The 19892-nt window shown below is 36.4% G+C and overlaps 2 protein-coding genes across 4 annotated transcripts in view; one reads left to right on the forward strand and one right to left on the reverse strand.

The window, feature by feature from the left end:
• The window catches only part of LOC135222427 (golgin subfamily A member 6-like protein 1), a 1401-nt gene extending 634 nt beyond the window's left edge, over window positions 1-767 (reverse strand). Inside the window, exon 1 of the mRNA XM_064260514.1 lies at window positions 1-767. This exon is cut by the window's left edge and continues 634 nt beyond it. Within this exon, the coding sequence (XP_064116584.1) occupies window positions 1-767 (767 nt within the window).
• The window catches only part of LOC135221829 (elastin-like), a 241857-nt gene that overhangs the window by 160828 nt on the left and 61137 nt on the right, over window positions 1-19892 (forward strand). The gene's annotated exons all lie outside the window — the stretch shown is intronic.

Here is a 19892-nt window from a genome sequence, read left to right on the forward strand (position 1 = left end):
TGATCTTCCAAACAGTTCATCTGGAAGTTCTGGTCCTCGGTTTCCTTCTGCAGACTTTCAATGCTATTCTGCTTCCTCCTGTTCTCTTCTCGCAGTTTCTTCAAGTCCTCATGCTTCTTGTCTAGTTCATTTTTCATTTCTGATCGACTGTTTTCCTTCTGCTGCAGATCTCGACGCAATGTCTCCTTTTCCATGTCGAGAACTGCGACCGTGTTCTCCAAAATGATGAGGGAGGAGTCTTTGTCCTCATTCTCTCTCCTAAGCTTCTCTGTCTCCTGTGCCTTGAGAGCTATTTCTCTTCTGAGCTCTTCCATTTCGGCTGACATTGAGAAGAGTTGCCTATCCTTCTCATGATTGAGACGTTCCAGGTCTGTCATATTTTGTTCCAGCTTCATTCCTTCTTCAGTCAGGCCCCCTACCTTTTTTCTTAGTTCGTCTACCATTCGAACCTTCTCTTCGAGCTCTTTCTCAAGCGTCGAGATGATTTTATATATCTGGATTGCTCCCTGGGTCTTTTGGCTGGGTATATTCGGTGTCTCTTCACAAGCTGAACTAGAGACATCTTCACAAGCCTGAATTTCGTCAACTTCACAGTCTTGCTTATCGTCATTCATATCGACTTGCATATCATCATTCATATTGTCATGTACATCGTCATTCATATCGTCGTCTATATCGTCATCCAAATGATTGTCCTCTTCAGTTATGGCCAGCGACGGACAGCTGTCCAGAGCCATAAAATCATTGAAGAAACGGACAATATCCATGCAGAATCCAAGAAGCAAGAATACTTCAATGGACAGCACAACAAGATTGACATAGATAGCCTTCTCGCTGGGGAATCCGGCCACGAAGGCAAAGCACTGGTTAAGCACGAACGAAAACAAACTTAGAAACATCTTAGCTTGATGCAGATCAACTCTCCTTGCTTTACTTTAACAATCGATTTCAAAACCGACACAGGCGAGAGTGACCGCCTCAGGATTCCCAGGAGGCTTTGTGGTCTCCGCCGAAGCTACTTCTCTCTCCTGTCTTCAGGGATTCTTGAGGATTCCCTGGAGACCTGGTTATGTCCTCAAGAATCCCCGAAAGACAGGAGACAGATGCAGCTTCGGCGGAGACCACAATGGCTCCTGGGACACCATAGCAAACAAATATTGCCCCCCCAAAAAGCTGGAAGATAGCACTCTGTTTCAGAGTGAAACATGATATTCAGTGCTTGGAAATTTATAGAGAAAATAATTTGTGTATATATATACGTATATATATATATATATATATATATATATAATATATATATATATATATATATGTGTGTTGTGTGTGTGTGTGTGTGTGTGTGTGTGTGTGTGTTATTAAAAAATTAAAAAAATTAAGCCTATTTAGTCACAAAAAAATCTTGTAAAACACGTATGAAGGCCTGCTGAAGAGAGAGAGAGAGAGATAGAGAGAGAGAGAGAGAGAGAGAGAGAGTGTAGCCACTGAGCGGTTCAAATGCTCTTATTTGTCTTTTGTATTCTTTATCCCCTGAACCTTCCCTTGGTGGTGGTGGGGAGAAGAGTCCTCAAGTCTCCCATCTAGTTGTGAATACCTCTCCATCAGTCTCATTTCTAATAAAATTATCTCTCTCTCTCTCTCTCTCTCTCTCTCTCTCTCTCTCTCTCTCTCTCTCTCTCTCTATATATTATATATATATATATATATATATATATATATATATATATATATATATATATATATATATATATATATATATATATATATATATATATATATAAATATATATATATATATATATATATATATATATATATATATATATATATAATATATATATATATATATATATATATATATATATATATATATATATATATATATATATATGCGCGCGCGTGTTTGTGTGTGTGTGTGTGTAGAGAGAGAGAGAGAGAGAGAGAGAGGAAAGAATTACGTTTAGAATAGAACCATGAACGTAAAAAGCCTTGTGAAAATATTGTAACAGTTAATTTACATATATATATATATATATAATGTATGCACTTTACATATACATGTATACAAACACCTACAAATACATGACTTGAATAAATGCCATGTTTATAAAACCACATTTTCATCCTACCGTTAAAAAAAAAAAGCACACACTTGGCCTTAAACATTTTGACGACGAAATTATGCCCCATCATTTTTATGTCGAGTTTCTGGATGCTGGCATAGTCTTTTTTTTTAAGATGTTAATGGGAGAAACTAAATAACTTTTAATTCTTATGACAGTTTTTTTATGAATAGGGAAAATTTAACGGTTTGGAATTCCTGGATTAAAATTTACAAATATTTAGGGGGATAGTTTTTTATGATAAGGGGAAATTTAACCGTTTGGAATTCCTGGATTTAATTTTTTTAAGTCTTTAGGGAAAACTGAACAGTTGTGAATTTGTTGAGCAGAAGTCCTGTAAGATTAATTATGTAGGAAATATATTAGCTATGAAACTTTACTAGTAGAGTTTTTAGTAGACGAAGGCGAAACAGAAGTAGAAGAGAAACGCAAACCAGGATGTTTGCGATACGACACTTGTAAGACGCAGAAAAGAGACAACAAAAATCGATGATGCAAACTGTAAGACGTAAACTTGACCCGGGAGAACGAATAACAAGTGGGTGGAACAGAATGCCCACAGCACGCCCTGATTTGTTAGATGTCGTCGCCGGAAGTGGTAGGCGTTAAAGATTACCCAATTATGAAGAATTAGGGTGGTCTCCAGCAGAAGATGAGGTGGAGCCAGAAATCAGAAATGGGTCCAGAGTTCAGTTGGAACGAAAAAAAAAAGTTCAGTTAACTACTCACTTCTGGACGCACAACTTGTGCCGGTTTAAACTCCGTTTATCCTGTCATTAAGACTTGTGTGATAGGAAAGTGAGATTGTGTGTGTTACAATAATAATCAAGATCAAAAAGGCGTGGTGTTTAACTTGCCCAGAATTCTAAAGGAAACCGAACTCAAATACTTGCTCTACGTGACCACCCTCCTGAGAGACCAACTGAGAAAGGATATGTATATGTTCCTAAGAGAGATAGAAACTCAATGCTGTGTAGATAAAGAGTACCCCCATATAACATATAACAAATAATAACCAAAATTAAAAGAGAAGAAGACTTCACAGCATAAAAATGGTGGTAGCAAATATGGGATTCTAAATGCAAAACACCAACGCGTATAGTGACTAAACACACATACACACACCGACACAGTGGAGATATAAAAGGCGGAGAAAATATAGTACGTACCGACAGACATATTAATTGAATTATCGCTGAAAAGCGGTGCGCATAGTGATTAGAGCTACAACAACGGAACCAACAAATAACGAAATTTCGAAGGTACAAACACACTACAATTGAAGAAAAAATAAAAAGACAGAGTTCAATAACTCGAAGGACGAAGAAAAGGGAAATTTGTCGAAGCATAACGAAAAATATCTCCTAGATGGGCACCCAGGAGACTCAACAACTTCATAACCGAGAAGAGGGCGAACGAAATTAAGTGGAAGTAACCTGCTTTGCCGCAGTGGCGAAATGCAGTGAGAAGCTACAAAGATTAGTGGACGTCCGTAATGGCAGTCGTTGCAGAATTCCGCAATCTATCATAGGAATAATCCTATGATAAATTGTGCACAAATAAATAACATTAATAATGCAAGCCTTGATACTCAGAGCTCTGAACAAATTATTGCATGTGAACAATTTGAGGAAGACGAATCACAGATTGATTATGAGCATTCAATAATAGATGATGATGAACTCAGAAAATTTGAATTCAGAATTCATTTGCATATCTCATAATGGATGAAGGTAAGGAAGAAAAATATATCAATGAAGTCCTGTTATTAGGAAAAATAAATAAGACTGAATTAAATTCAACAATATTATTGGACGAAAGTTGAGATGAAACGGATGTCTGTTATTTCTCAGAGATACACGATGAGGAAGAAATGTGTTTAGTTAGTGATGCAGATGACCATACTGTCAGATTTGTACTTAACAAAGAAATAGATTTGTACCCGCAATGCCTAACCAAGGTTTGTCTTAGACCTAAAACAGACGAGGACTTGCATAAAATAGATGTAATGCTAACTAATGAAGACTTTCCTGACTCTATTAGGGTGCACAATTCCCTAGTTCACATGAATAGTACTAATTGTGAGACGTACGTCCAAAATTACCCAGACAAAAGACTATTACTAAGGTCTCGTATAGAGTTTTGCACAGGAATTGTAGTGAATAATCCTTTATTAGCACTAGGTGAAAAGGCATTCTTCTCTTGCACAGAACAAAGTTCATTTTTAGATAAAGAAGTAAATAAAAACAGACTTTCCTCAGAATAGAAATAAATTACTACAAATATTGGAGAGGTATAGAAATGTCATTGCTTTAAAAGGAGATAAGTTAGGAGTAACAGATACTTTGCAGCATAAGATTTTAATACAAGATGGAACTAAGCCATTCTATATACCTAACTATAAGTTGCCAATAAGTCAAAGACCGATTGTAGATTAGTTAATTGACGAAATGAAGAATGATGGAGTAGTAGTACCTTCTAAATAACCATATAATTCACCTCTCTTGTTAGTCCCAAAGAAAGATGGCAGTTGGAGAATGGTAATCGATTATCTGAAATTAAATTCACACACCATCCCAGATAGAATGCCAATGCCTGTCGTAAATGATATGTTAGCTCAATTAGGTGGAGCAAAAATATTTACGTCATTAGACTTGCTCAGTGGATATTGCAGTGGATATTGGCAGGTACCCTTAGATGAAGAGTCCGAGCCTTTGACAGCTTTTAGTACTCATAAGGAACATTTACAGTTTGAAGTGCTGCCCTTTGGTCTTACATCAGCCCCATTAACCTTTACTCGGTTGATGCTCCAGATCTTGGGGGAATAGAGGATGTTTCAGTGTAGATGATGTAGTCATTTTTAGTAAGGACTTGGATAGTCACTTTAAGACATTAGGAAGTGTTAGAAAGACTGAGGAGCGCAGGATTAAAGATCAAAATTAAGAAATGTCAATTCATGATGAAATCATTAGAGTATTTAGGACATATCATCGGTGAAGATGGACTGCGTATGCAGGAAGGTAAAATAAAGACAATTGTAGCATATCCAGCTCCTAGTAATTTGAAAGCCTTGAGAAGATTCTTAGGAATGGTAGGTTATTACAGACCGTTCATTAAGGGATTTGCCACAGTAGCCAAACCTTTAACAGATTTAACTAAGAAGGATGTATCTCACGAATGGAAGGCAGAACATGAAAGGGCTTTCCAAACACTCAAAGAAATGATGACAAGAAATCCAATTTTAGTTTACCCAGATTTTTCAAAAGAATTTTACTTAGCCTGCGATATTTCCAGTACAGGTGTAGGTGCACTATTAATGCAACAGGGGAAAACAGGAAAGATAACAGTATATTATGCAAGTAGAGTTTAGAATGCTGCAGAAAGAAATTATAGCACTACCAAGCGGGAGTGCTTAGCTCTATATTGGGGATTAAGAAAGTTTAGGCATATTTTGCTTGGACATAAAGTCAATGTGCTTACAGATCACAAACCCATTTGTGATCTATTTAAGAAAAGAGCTTTCACAAATAATATGAAATTTAACAAATGGTTTATAAGTGTCTTAGAATTTGCCCTAGAGTTTAGGTATATCCCAGGTAGATATAACACTATAGCAGATGCATTGTCAAGGTCGCAAAAATCACAACTAATACCTTCTGCTTTAGTTGTCAGATCATAGATCTAGATTTGAAAAGAGTTCAGATCGAACAACAAAGGGATGCTAACAATAGAAAAATAATGGGTAACTTAATGCAAAATGAGGATGATCAGTCAGAATTTCAATTAATCAATGTAATTCTATATAAAAACATCAGAAGAACCGAATGCTTGTTCACGTTTGTATGTACCTAACACACTAACCCAAGAAGTTTTAGAACTAACACACTTACAAGTTGTCAAGACATCCTGGAATAAAGAAAACATGTAGAACGGTCACTAGAAACTATTTTTGGCGTAAATGCAATGAAGATGTTAAGAGATTTGTTGAGAATTATCATATCTGTAACGTACACAAGGGTAACTTATATGTAAAGGCCCCTCTTGAGAAATATCCATCAGAATTAACTCCATTTCAAGTAGTTTCAATGGATTTTGTAAGTCCATTTCCAAACACAACTAGAGGTAACCATCAGATATTAGTTTTCTTAGATTATTTGACGAGATATGTTGAGATCATTCCAGTAAGAAATAGAGAAGCAACCACTGTAGCAGAAGCTCTGAAATCTAGAATAATTACTAGACATTCATGTCCTCAAACACTATTATCTGATAATGCAGGCGAATTTACTAGTGACATTTTAAAGAAATTGTGTGAGTTTTATGAAATTAAAAAGTGTCAGATTACAGCTTACAAACCAAGCTCTAATGGAGCAGTTGAGAGAATAAATAGTAAGATAAAGGATGTACTGAAAATTTTGGTGGTTCCACAGACTGAAGATTGGGACTTAACTCTTGAAGACGCACAGTTCACCATTAATAACACTGTAAATGAATCTGTTGGAGAAACCCCAACTTTTTGTTATTTGGCTATCAGAAAAGAATGCCAAATAACCTTTTAGACGATGCAACTCCACCCAGACATACTTATAATTATGAAGACTATGTTGCATGGAAGACGAGAAGGACTTTCGAGACAGTTAAATATACAAGGACTCGAATAAAGGAGTTACATCAAAAGTCTAGTAAGTATTACAATCAGAAGTCCACAGTTCCAGATTTAAAAATAGGGCAACAAGTATATGTGCTTAACCATAGAATTGAAGGACCTAATGTTAAAGTGAGTCCTAAATTCCAAGGTCCATATAGAGTAATAGAAGGGTTAAAGTTAAATAAATTTTAGCTAATGCATGAATCAACTTTAAATGAAACTGTTGCACATTGGAACCATATTAAAGTAGTACATTCCGACATTTGGTCAGAAGAACATTTAAAGGAATTTAAAGATTTAAAGGAGTCAAGTAGTGAAGAAAACATTAACGTAAATGCTTCCCATACTTTATCAGCATTAGTGACTCCGAGATACAATTTAAGGAAAAGATAGGACCATGTGCAACGGTCTATAACATTGTTGTATAAGGTTTGCTGCTTAGAATGTACTTTTGCAGGGAAATGGATTTCACTATGGCTCATGGTGAGTCATATCTGCATCTCCCTCTTGCAAATCAAGAAGGGAGCAATCTTAAAGGATCACGGTCAAGTAAAGATTAACATAACAAACGTGGATCGGCAACAGGTACAATTGAGGGGACTACTTAATGAACTTGAAAATATCATAGACAGTAACAAAAATGGTACCAACTCAGTTTTGTTAATGAAACTCAGAAATTATATCTGTCAAGTTCTACCTAAGAGATTTACAAAGCGTTCACTCCTTCCATTTATAGGTACAGCATTAAACACTTTGTTTGGTGTGGCCACTGATACTGAGTAGATAAGGACAGAGCTAGAATAGAAAAGTTAGAAATGTGGGCAGCTGAACGAGGTACCATTATGAACAAGGTAATTGATGCAGCTTACAAAAACCAAATGTTGATTAATAAACTGAAGGACAGTTGTTTACAGTGTAGCTCAAAATGTTACAACAGAAATAAATTAATTACATAGGTCTAAACTTGTGAACCAGTTAATGTTTGAAACAGTCATTTTTGTTAAACTATAAAGAACTTCTGATTGCCATTATGATGTCAACATAAAACATTTTATCACCATACCTTATCAGTCCTAGTGAATTAAACCTCATTCTAGAAAGGTGTGGTTTCAGATCACATTGTTTAGTTATACCATTTAATAATAATGAGGTTAATAACTTGATATCAATTTACCCTTTCCCAATGTTAGTAAATAACAAGTCTAAATAACATGTCAATTGTTTTGAACCAGGACATGATACATTTTGCATTGCAACAGAATTCCCTCCTTTTAGTACAACTAAGTAACAACGATTTTGATGATTGTATGATGCTTGAAGACAACGAGTTTGTTTGTAATATACAGAGTTTTTATGATACTTATCAAGTTGTATTGCATAGATGATTTAATTAATGACAGAAATGGTGAGAATAACTGTGAGTATGTCCCTTACAATCATGATTTCAAGGCTCAAATACTGTATGATGAGTTATTAGTGTTTTCACAGCTAAAGTCACTTGCAAATATAATCAATCACAAATAATGTTTAATAACATCAAATCATTTGTTACATCTTGTGAAGTAGTTATTTTGAATTATTTATACTATAAACCTACCATTTTTGCTACCTATATATTGAATTTATCCAACCACATAAATCATTTTGAAAATGTTAAGGATTTCATTTTGTCTAAACTTGAGTTAGAGTCATTCATCAAACTTGAAGTAGTTAGCCCTTTTTTCCTTGTGTACAAGACTGAGATTTCACCCATGATGTCAATAGTAAATGTTGTTTTGTTAGCAGTCACCATGCTAGCTTTCATATGTGTTGTCAGAGTGTTAGTTATTAACAAGCTCAACACTATTAAGACTGATTAATAATTTGCCTTCAAGTAACATTTGTTGTACAGATTGCCAATTGTGATTACTTTAAATATTGTATTTTTTTATGTATAAGTACTTTATGATAACCTTTGCTAAGCTTTGGCATTGAGGCCAATGCCGGTAGGTGGCCGAGTGGTTATGTTAGTCTGTAAAATTAGTTATGTAAGAAATATATTAGCTAGTAGAGTTTTTGGTAGATGAAGGCAAAAGTGAAATAGAAGAGAAACGCAAACCAGAATGTTTGCGTTACGAGTCTGGTAAAACGCAGAAAGGGACATAAAAATCGATGATGCAAGCTGTTAGATGTAAACTTTGAACCGAGCAACGAATAACAATTGGGTGAAACCGACAGCTCACAGCATATGCCCTGATTCGTTAGATGTCGTCGCCGGAAGTAGTAGGCGTGAAAGATTAAGCAATTATGAAGAATTAGGGTGGAATCCAGAAGAAGAAAGGGGGCGAGCCAGAAATCAGAAATGGGTCCAGAGTTCGGTTGGAAGGATGGAAAAGTTCAGTTAACTACTCACTTCTGGACGCATAACTTGTGTCGGTTTATACTCCGTTTACCCTGTGTCATTTGTGTGTGATAGGAAAGTGAATTGTGTGTGTTACAATAATAATTAAGAAAAAGAAACATGGTGTTTAACTTGCCCAGAATTCTAAAGGAAACCGAACTCGCATATTTCTCTATGTAACCAGGCTCCTGAGATTAAATGAGAGATAAGCAGATAAACCAACGAGAAGTCCAGAAGAACAGAGAAGTATTTGAAATATGTAACTATCAGTTCCTAAGAGAGGTAGAAACTACTCAACGCTGTATAGATGAAGGGTACCCCCATATAACAAATTAATAACAAATACAAACCAAAACTACAAAGAAAAAGACTTCATAACACTTCTAAGCACCTCAGGGACATGGTTGTTATGGTCTTTGCCTGCTAGTTCGATTTTCGGGCATTCCATTTAGGGGTCAGAGATGTGTATTTCTGGTGATAGAAGTTCACTATCGACGTGGTTCGGAAGTCACGTAAAGCCGTTGGTCCCGTTGCTGAATAACCACTGGTTCCATGGAACATAAAAACACTATACAAACAAATAATCTTGGGTACTTCTGTGACTTTAATATTCAAGTATTCAGTTTGCAATATTATTATTATTATCGTTTACTTTTATAGACATTACGTTTAAAGTTTCAGTGCTTTTTCCATGAACTTCGTTCAACAATACTTGTTATAGCTGTTATTTTTGTTTATTGTCCCTAATGTTACTTTTATTATTAACGATAAAAACTCTTAGACCGTTTACCCTTCCGTATGTGAAAAGTGTTTATAGAATTATTACAGTAGTGCATAGTAAAAATAATAATTTTGCCTTAAAGTATTGATTTGGTGTTATGTCGAATTTTTTAAAAACATGCTATGAAAGACCACAAATTACTAGACAATTGCCTTTAAAGTAAACGAAATTTGGTAAATTGTAAATGTAACCTGGCGGGACGTTTTATAAGTAACTCTTGATCCGTGAGGTTATTTATAATTTCATCTCGTTCAAAACGAGGATCGTGTGTCCCATGTTAATGAGTCGCTTACACTGTATCGCGGAGATTGGCATTCAATCTCTCTCTCTCTCTCTCTCTCTCTCTCTTCTCTCTCTCTCTCTCTCTTCTCTCTCTCTTCTAACGCGTAGTAGCCCACGCGGAGAATCTTCCCCTACCCTTCAAAATAGGCCGCTGTAAAAGGCTGTATATCAATTAATTATTTGTACTGATAATGTAATTTTCAGAGAACATTTTTTTTATAAAAATATGAATTATTAATTCAAAATGCTTTTGAATTTATGAATTGCTATTAAGGCTCTACAGATGCATTATAGGATTTTGGTCGGTAAAGTAAACCGGATTAAGTGACTGGTTTGATGTTAAATTGGATCTGAGACGAGGGCGTCTCTCAGTCTTTGGCTATTCGCTGACTATAGTTTGAGAGGCAAGAAGTCAGAGGAAAGGCATTTGATGTCGGTGCAAAAATGAATCAATGACTTTATAGTTTGAGATGCAAGAAGTCAGAGGAAAGGCATTTGATGTCGGTGCAAAAATGAACCAGGAACCCAAGTTTGGCTGAAGGTTCCTCTTCTGTCCCTGAGGAACTCCAGAAGTTCCTCAGTCCGGGGTGGGAGGGGGGGTGTAATCTAATGGGTCAGGAGAGCGATACTTTACTTTTAAATCATTAGAATGTGGGAGAGTCTACAGAGTATTGGATTTGGCTTACATTCGTGGATTCTAGTTTGTCACGGAAATGCATCTAATATTAAAGTTGCTTTTCAGAATTACCTGCTGTTCGTTCTAGTTGTACCAAAAGAGTCGTGTATGATTTTTTTTTTTTTTTTTTTTTTGCACGAATGCTAATGAAGGTGAAATCCTGATGCCCTTATGCAGCCCAGACCTTTTGAAATCAAGTAAAATGGCGGAGGGAGGAAAGTGAGGTGGGCCTAGATCCCTAAGGAAGCGATAGAGAACAGGAGCAGGAAAATAATCTCAAAGTTTGGCATTGGAGGGAAACAGTGAAGTGATCTGACAAAACTGTATGATAAAATCAAAGGCCATCGTTACTGGGTAAGAGTGACAGCGGTAGAGAAATATCAAGGTAAAGAGATGTGTGAGACAGAGAGAGAGAGAGAGAGACGTGAAAGTATTGGGTGAGCACTCTGCTGTAGCATGAGTTTGAAGAGGAGAAAGAAATGGGACTTGGGCAATTTGAATGAACGAACGGAATGTCGAAAGTAAAGTCAAATTATTGACAATAAACCCATTAGTACATTGTCAGTAGTTTTCTGTAAAAGTAAACTATAGAGATGGCTTTGTCTGTCCGTCCGCGCATTTTCTGTCCGCCCTCAGATCTTTAAAGCTACTGAGGCTAGAGGGCTGCAAATTGGTATGTAGATCATCCACCCTCCAATCATCAAACATACCAAATTGCAGCCCTCTAGCCTCAGTAGTTTGTTTTTATGTTAAAGTTAGCCATAATCTTGCTTCTGGCAACGATACGGGACAGGCCAACACCGGGCCGTGGTTAAAGCTTTATGGGCCGCGGATCTTACAGCATTATGGCGAGACCACCGAAAGATAAATCTATTGTCGGTGGCCTCGATTATACACTTTACAGAAAACTACATTGCACCGAAGAAACCTCGGCGCATATTTTTACTTGTTTATTCTTGTTTCGATTAGTGAGGCTTAAATGCCATGAAAGAAAGTTGAGAGCATGGTTAACGACTTTGTATTTTGTAAAAAAAAAAGTAAAAAAAAAAAGAATTTACTTGAACATGATGTACAAGCGTCATTAGTTTATGTTTTGTCATTGCAAACCATATGACTTTTTTACCGTGACTTCGCAGTTCCTGCCTGCTGCAGGTGCAAGCAAGAGCAACGAGACCTGTCTTGCAGGTGACTTTGGTCTGTTGTCGACAATATAATTCTCAGTGCGTTGAAGAAGCTGCGTTTATTAGGAGAAGAATCGAATAATTATGTCTTTTATTTCTTTTACAACTGGAATGAATTGTTGAAGACATGAATGGCCTCTTTGGTTTTCATTCTCTTTAAACATTCCAACTGATTAGAGACCTTTTTCTGGTAAGGTTTGTGATGTTCAATGGGATTTCAAATATTTAACCCCGATTACACTTATTATTATTATTATTATTATTATTATTATTATTATTATTATTATTATTATTATTATTATTATTATTATTATTACATTGACATCATTGTTATTAGAATGAGAAAAGAGGCAATCTGATGTATTTTCATTCTTCCCAATTAATGTCCTAAGCAATTAAATGATTGCAGTCTGAGAAATACCTCTACCGCAATTTGAATATTGGTTTAGGTGAGTGTATTTCTCTATATCTTTATTTATTTATTTTTATTTTAGATTTTACCTTTAATAATATTTTATCTTTTGCGGCACTTTGGTCTCAATCACTGATTCGGTTAGTTTGCCTGTCACCTTCTATGGGAGTTTGAATGATTTTAAGTGGTTCTCTAATCCTCTACTTGCTTACATTTCCGTCTTTCTATTTTCCGCTTAATTTAGGTTTTGATCTTCGTAACATCTCTACATTTCTCCCTTACTCAGTCATTTATTTATTTTTCAAAGTGTATGAAATGAATCTGTAGAATGAATAGACAAAGTCAAATATTTTTCTCTGGCAAGTGCTTTGTTTCCTAGTATATAAAACCAGCACATAGTCAATTTGCAATTCCTCTTTAGAAAGGTTGATTTCTCTGGTTTTCGGAAAGTGATCCCTAAGGGATACCTACCCCACGGGTGGGGGTGGTCAAAGGCTTTTTCCTCCACGGCATTGTTCAATTCTTTGAACTTAGCTATCCAGCGTTGTTTAATTCCGATAATTAGATGACCAGCCGTATACTGAACAAGTTATTGCCGTCGGCAGTACGTAAGTTAAAAAAATTAAAATGAATACGCTATATTTTTTAGAAATAATTTTTCTAGCTTTTACATCTTCATTCTCATAAATAAATCATAAATATCCTATCGTAAAATTCCTGTATCTCTTAACTCAACGCGAAACACCTTTTTCAGACCTTTTTAAGGCTTTTCCATAGGGCTCTCCTAACCCCCCCCCTCCACAATTACAACAACAGCAAGAACAATAACAAAACAAAGACAATAACAACAAAAAAACAACAGCAGCAAGAACAACGACGAGTGAGCGAAAATTTAGCCATTTGGGGGACATTCTCCCTTTAGACCTCATTTTTTTTTTTTTTAAGCATTATCCGAATCTTTGAACATTTACAACTAGGAAAATCCCCACCTAATGTGACAGTTCTTTTTATAGTAACTAGAGAGGGGAAGACACTGACATTATGAACTCATGGTCTTCGAGCTGCCGTCCATGATGGGTCAGTCATGGGCATGACTTTACCCCGAGTTGGAGTCACCGTCCTCGCCACCCATGAGATTTTGGACTAATTACCATATTGATGGAAGTGACGAAAACTGTCTTGAAGCGGCCATCTGATAAGATTTGGGATAGGTTCATAGTGGGCTTAGTATTATTATTATTATTATTATATATATATATATATATATATATATATATTTTTTTTTTTTTTTTTTTTTTTTTTTTGTTTTTTTTTTTTTTTTTTTTTTTTTTTTTTTTTTTTGGTCTATCACAGTCCTCCAATTCGACTGGGTTGGTATTTATAGTGTGGGGTTCCGGGTTGCATCCTGCTTCCTTAGGAGTCCATCACTTTCCTTAATATGTGCGCCGTTTCTAGGATCTCACACTTCTGCATGAGTCCTGGGGCTACTTCGGCCTCTAGTTTTTCCAGATTTCTTTTCAGGGACCTTGTGATCGTGCCTAGTGTTCCTATGATTATGGGTACAATTTCCACTGGCATATCCCATATCCTTCTTATTTTGTATTTTCAGGTCTTGATACTTATCTTCAACTCTGGTGTCCCATAGTATTGCTACATCAATGAGTGATACTTTCTTCTTGATTTTGTCAATCAACGTCACGTCTGGTCTATTTGCACGTATCACCCTATCTGTTCTGATACCATAGTCCCAGAGGATCTTTGCCTGATCGTTTTCTATCACTCCTTCAGGTTGGTGCTCATACCACTAATTACTGCAAGGTAGCTGGTGTTTCTTGCAGTCTCCAGTGGAGGGCTTTTGCTACTGAATCATGCCTCTTTTTGTACTGGTTCTGTGCAAGTGCCGGACATTCGTTTGCAATGTGGTTTTTGGTTTCATTTTTCGTATTGCACCTCGCTGTTATCATTCCTTCAGTTTCGTTCTTGAGCTCTCCCCTCAGTAGCCATTGCCACGTGTCATCGCTGGCTAGTTCTTTAGCCTGTCTTATGTATTTTCCGTGCATTGGTTTGTTGTGCCTTTCCTCTGTTCTGCTTGTCATTCTCCTGACTCTGTATATTTCTGGGTCTTCGTCTACTTTTATCAGTCCTTCTTCCCATGCACTCTTGAGCCACTCGTCTTCACTGGTTTTCAGATATTGCCCCAGTGCTCTGTTCTCGATGTTGACGCAGTCTTCTATGCTTAGTAGTCCCCTCCCTCCTTCCTATCCTGTTATGTATAGTATCTCCGTATTTGCTCTTGGGTGTAGTGCTTTGTGTATTGTCATATGTGTCCTCGTTTTTCTATGCTGCGAAGTTCTGCCTTCATCCATTCCACTATTCCTGCGCTGTATCTGATTACTGGCATTGCCCATGTGTTTATGGCTTTTATATTTCCGGCGTTGAGTTTTGACTTGAGTATCGCCTTGAGTCTCTGCATATATTCTTTCCTGATCGTGTCCTTCATCTCTTGGTGTTTTATATCCCCTCCTTTCATTATTCCCAGGTATTTGTATACCGTCTCATCTATGTGTTTGATGTTGTTCCCATCTGGTAGCTTTATCCCTTCAGTCCTTGTTACTTTGCCCTTTTGTATGTTGACTAAGGCACATTTTTCTATTCAAAACTCCATCCTGATGTCACCAGATACAATCCTTACAGTCTGGATTAGGGTATCTATTTCCTTAATGCTCTTACCATACAGCTTGATGTCGTCCATGAACATCAGATGGTTGATTCTGTTGCCTCTTTTCTTTAGTTGTTACCCAGCATCCATCTTCTGCAGTACTTTTGTCATGGGAATCATGGCTACTACGAAGAGTAGTGGGGACAGCGAGTCGCCCTGGAAGATTCCTCTCCTGATATTAACCTCTGCTAGTCTTATTCGAGAGCTTGTAAGTATTGTACTCCAGTTGCGCATCGTATTTTTGAGGAAGCTGATGTTTTCCTCTGCCCCATATATTTTCAGGCATTCTATTAGCCATGTGTGTAGTATCATGTCGAAGGCTTTCTTATAGTCTATCCATATTATTATTATTATTTTATTTATTATTATTATATTTATTATTATTATTATTATTAATTAATTAACTAATTAAACATAAAGCTCATTTGTATGGGTATATAAAAACCAAAAATAATGGTTAAAAGTATTGTACTATAAGCACACACAAACACACACACTATATATATATATATATATATATATATATATATATATATATATATATATATATATATATATATATAATATATATTATTAACTAAACATAAGCATAATTTTTTTATGAGTATGTAAAAAATAAAAAAAAAATAAAAACAGTTAAACGATTGCACTAGAAGCATGTAAATCCTTTGACATGAGCTGAAAGAATGGAGCAAGGTCATCATTTAAATGCGAAGTCATGAGACTCTTAAGAAAGCTATGGAGCTGTGGTAGGAGGAAGTTTCTACCATCATCCATTCCCAACAGATATGATCATATACACACGAGCATTCATTGTTCCATCAGTCGATATCCAGTTAACCTCACAGCTTCACACACACACACACACACACACACACACATATATATATATATATATATATATATATATATATATATATATATATATATATATATATGTATGTAGAATCTTCTGGTCATTTTTACCAGATACATATGAAATTGTAATAGCCCCAATGCCCTCTTAACTTCTCAAATTCTTTGCTCTTTGTTTTGGGATACTCTGTAGTGACGACCGTATCCAAAAAAATTGAACAAAGAATTTGAGAAGTTAAGAGGGCATTGCAGCTATTATAATTTCATATATATACATATGTATATAAATATATGTAACGTTTGTTTTTTTATATAGATTTTTGGCATTATGCCAAGCACTGGGGCAACTAAGGCCATTCAGCACTGAAACGGAAATTGACAGTAAAAGGTTTGAAAGGTGTTACAGGAGGAAAACCTGAAAGCAGTTGCACTATGAAACAATTGCTAGGAGAGGGTGGACAGTAAGATGGAAGAAAGTGAATATGAACGGAGGTACAGTAAATGAAATGAAAGTAGTTGCAGCTAGGGGCCGAAGGGACGCTGCAAAGAGCCGCAAGTAATGCCTACATTGCACCGAATGAGGTGCACTGACGGCACTACCTTCCTACGGGGATATAATGTTTGCGTTTCGTGTGTGCGCTCGTCGCATATCGTCATAGTCCCTCGATTAAACCACTCGCTGTTTACGAAAAGAGAAGAGTACGATTTAGGCCGATTGGACATACAGCAGCCTTTCAAAACCTACACCCGGTAGGGGGGTAGCGCCGTCAATGCCCCTCATGCGGTGCAGTGTAGGCATTAAATAAGGTTCTTTGCAGCGTCCCTTCGGCCCCTAGCTGCAACCACTCTCATTCATTTTACTGTACCTCCTTTCATATTGTCTTTCTTCTATCTTACTTCCCACCCTTTTCTAACAATTGATTCATAGTGGAACTGCGAGGCTTTCCTCCTGTTACACCTTGCAAGCCTTTTCACTGACAATTTCCGTTTCAGAGCTGAATGGCTTTGGTTGCCCCAATGCTTGGCATTATGCCTAAAACCTACAAATCAAAATTAAAACCTAGACTCAGGTAGTGAATAAACTATGGTCAGTTGCAATCGTGGCAGATAAAGACGTAGGTGTCGCAGATTCATTCCAAAAGTCTTGTGAGAAGCGTATGGTTAAAAGGTAAACATAAATATACTTGTTTGTATATATGGAATGCTCGAATATTCTTTTTTGTTTGTGCGGTAGAAATATTTTTTATTAATATTTGTCGTAATATGCGGTTCCTGCTGTTTGCTCTAGTTGTCAGTATACTTCATGAGGCAACTTCACTAGTTTTTCTGTAGATGTAATTAGAGCGCTCTCTCTCTCTCTCTCTCTCTCATAATTTACACACATATATGTGTGTGTATATATATATATATATATATATATATATATTATATTATATATATATATATATATATAGTATATTTGGTTCCTCAAAGAAAGAGAGAAAGCTAGAGAAACCAGTAAGTTATGCAGAGTGAAAAGCAACTTTATCATTTAAAGTCAGCACGGGCAACATCGCGACAACTAAGCCCAAGAAGTGAGATCAGGAGTTCATGTGTCTTGCACGGAAGCTCATATTAGGTCGTTGAAGATCGTTGAAGACTGATGATAGAAGGTGTCTACGTCACCTCCCGTTGCTTGACTGCCTTACGAAAGGGTAAATGTCGAATTTCTGGTGTAGGATGGAAGACCTGCTCTTTGTTTTTGTAACAACCTTGCCGCGTAGAAACGTAGATACTGAAGGGTGTTTAGACGTCATCATAAAAACTCTTTTAAACACTTTTGAATGGAGTGGTTATTGTTAACGATACGTATACATATTTTAATGTTGTGATAGTAATATTTAGAAGCATTCACATTCTGAGATACAGTAATATTTAGAAGCATTCACATTCTGAGATAAAGTAATATTTAGAAGCATTCACATTCTGAGATAAAGTAATATTTAGAAGCATTCACATTCTGAGATACAGTAATATTTAGAAGCATTCACATTCTGAGAATTGAGAAGAGCACACGGCGTATAAATAGCAAATGGTGACCAAGTTAAGCTGGCAAATATGCAACTTTTAAGGTCGGCTGTTAAGCGAGTTCAATTGTTAGGAAGGTTTCGCTTCGCTGGTATTTATTTTTCAACAACAATCGTTTTGTTTTACTTGAAAAATTACGAGTAACTGATGGGAGATGGCGTATCGTAGAATGATTTACAATCGGCAGGGGATGATATCTATGCCAATCTGAACCAGCCCAGTTCCACCTCATTAATTAGCTGAGCCACCCCTCCCCACGTAATAGCCCCCCCTCCCCCAAAACCCTCCAGTCTCGTGGAACAATTATCGACGGTTTATATCTTTAAGAAACTGCGCTCACTTCCGCATCGATCAAAGCTGCAAGTATTTGCTACTGGGCTTATAATGATGAGGTTGTGCCCGGTGATTACTGGTGGGTGAGATTAGTATGATAATTCCGGTATAATGGGCTACTGACGCTGTATCTTTGTCATCAGTGAAAGGATATGCATATGAACATGCATCCATGTAACCGATCATAGACAAAGAAGTGTAATTACTGTCCTTTTTTTTTTGCACACACATACACACACACACACACACACACACACACACATATATATATATAGAGAGAGAGAGAGAGAGAGAGAGAGAGAGACTCGTATATATTATATATATATATATAAATATATATATTTGTATTTCTATATACATAATTTATAGATAAGCATTCTCTCTCTCTCTCTCTCTCTCTCTCTCTCTCTCTCTCTCTCTCTCTCTCTCTCTCTCTCTCGCTCATATATATATATATAGATATATATTTATATTATATATATATATATATATATACAGTATATATTATTTGTGTGTGTGTGGGACTTAATACCCAGGTACTCTAATTAAGCTAAGATTTTAGACGACTGGGAAATATAGCGGAGAATAGAGTAAGATGTAGATAAAACAAAATAAACCATCATGGAAAAAGGGGACAAGAGAAAAATTCCAGAGTGAGGAAGCAGGGCCGGGGGGATAGAAACAAAAGATTCGTTCCACTATTAAGCCGAGAAAATATGAATTTAAGATTTTATATTTCACTCTTTCCTCCAGAATTGCTTTTAAACGGCAACCAAAGTTGCAGTACGATGAATTCCTTAGGTTCAATTTCTTGTTGAACGGTTGATGTAGCCTTCTTATTCGTTTTTTTTTTTTTTTTTTTTTTTTTTTTTTTTTTTTTTTTTTTTTTTTTTGGGGGGGGTTTTTTTTTTTTTTTTTTTTTTTTTTTTTTGGGGGGGGGGGGGGGGGGGGGGGGCGGGGGGGGGGGGGGGGGGGGGGGCAGGCAATGAATTGCAGTCAAGAAGTCAGATGTCTTGATGTGCGGCCATTAACAGACAAAACCTGCAATTGTTACGTGTTTGGTCTCCTGGGACGGAGGTCGGATTTTTTTTTTTTTTTTTTTATGAACAGGTTATTGGTCCGTCCGTTTTGTTAAATTAAGACTTGTACAGTGTATACTTATGCGGCCAAGCTTGCCTCCAGGAGGGATGATGGGAGTGTCTCTATTGTAACCCTTTTTTTATTAGTTTTTTTTTACTGCTTTGCGAAAGAAATAATTATATAGCATTTGCTAAGGACTATTTTAAAGTTGTATTGGGATTTCTACGCGTTATTGAATAGAAGGCGTCAGATCTTACTGGGGGAGGGTAGTGTAAGAATTTGCGAAATAAATAGAGATTATTTTGAATTATATTAATTCACACTAAGATATCATATTATTATAAATGATACCCTGATCC

Source organism: Macrobrachium nipponense, chromosome 3 (genome assembly GCF_015104395.2).
Source record: "Macrobrachium nipponense isolate FS-2020 chromosome 3, ASM1510439v2, whole genome shotgun sequence".
Classification (NCBI taxonomy): domain Eukaryota; kingdom Metazoa; phylum Arthropoda; class Malacostraca; order Decapoda; family Palaemonidae; genus Macrobrachium; species Macrobrachium nipponense.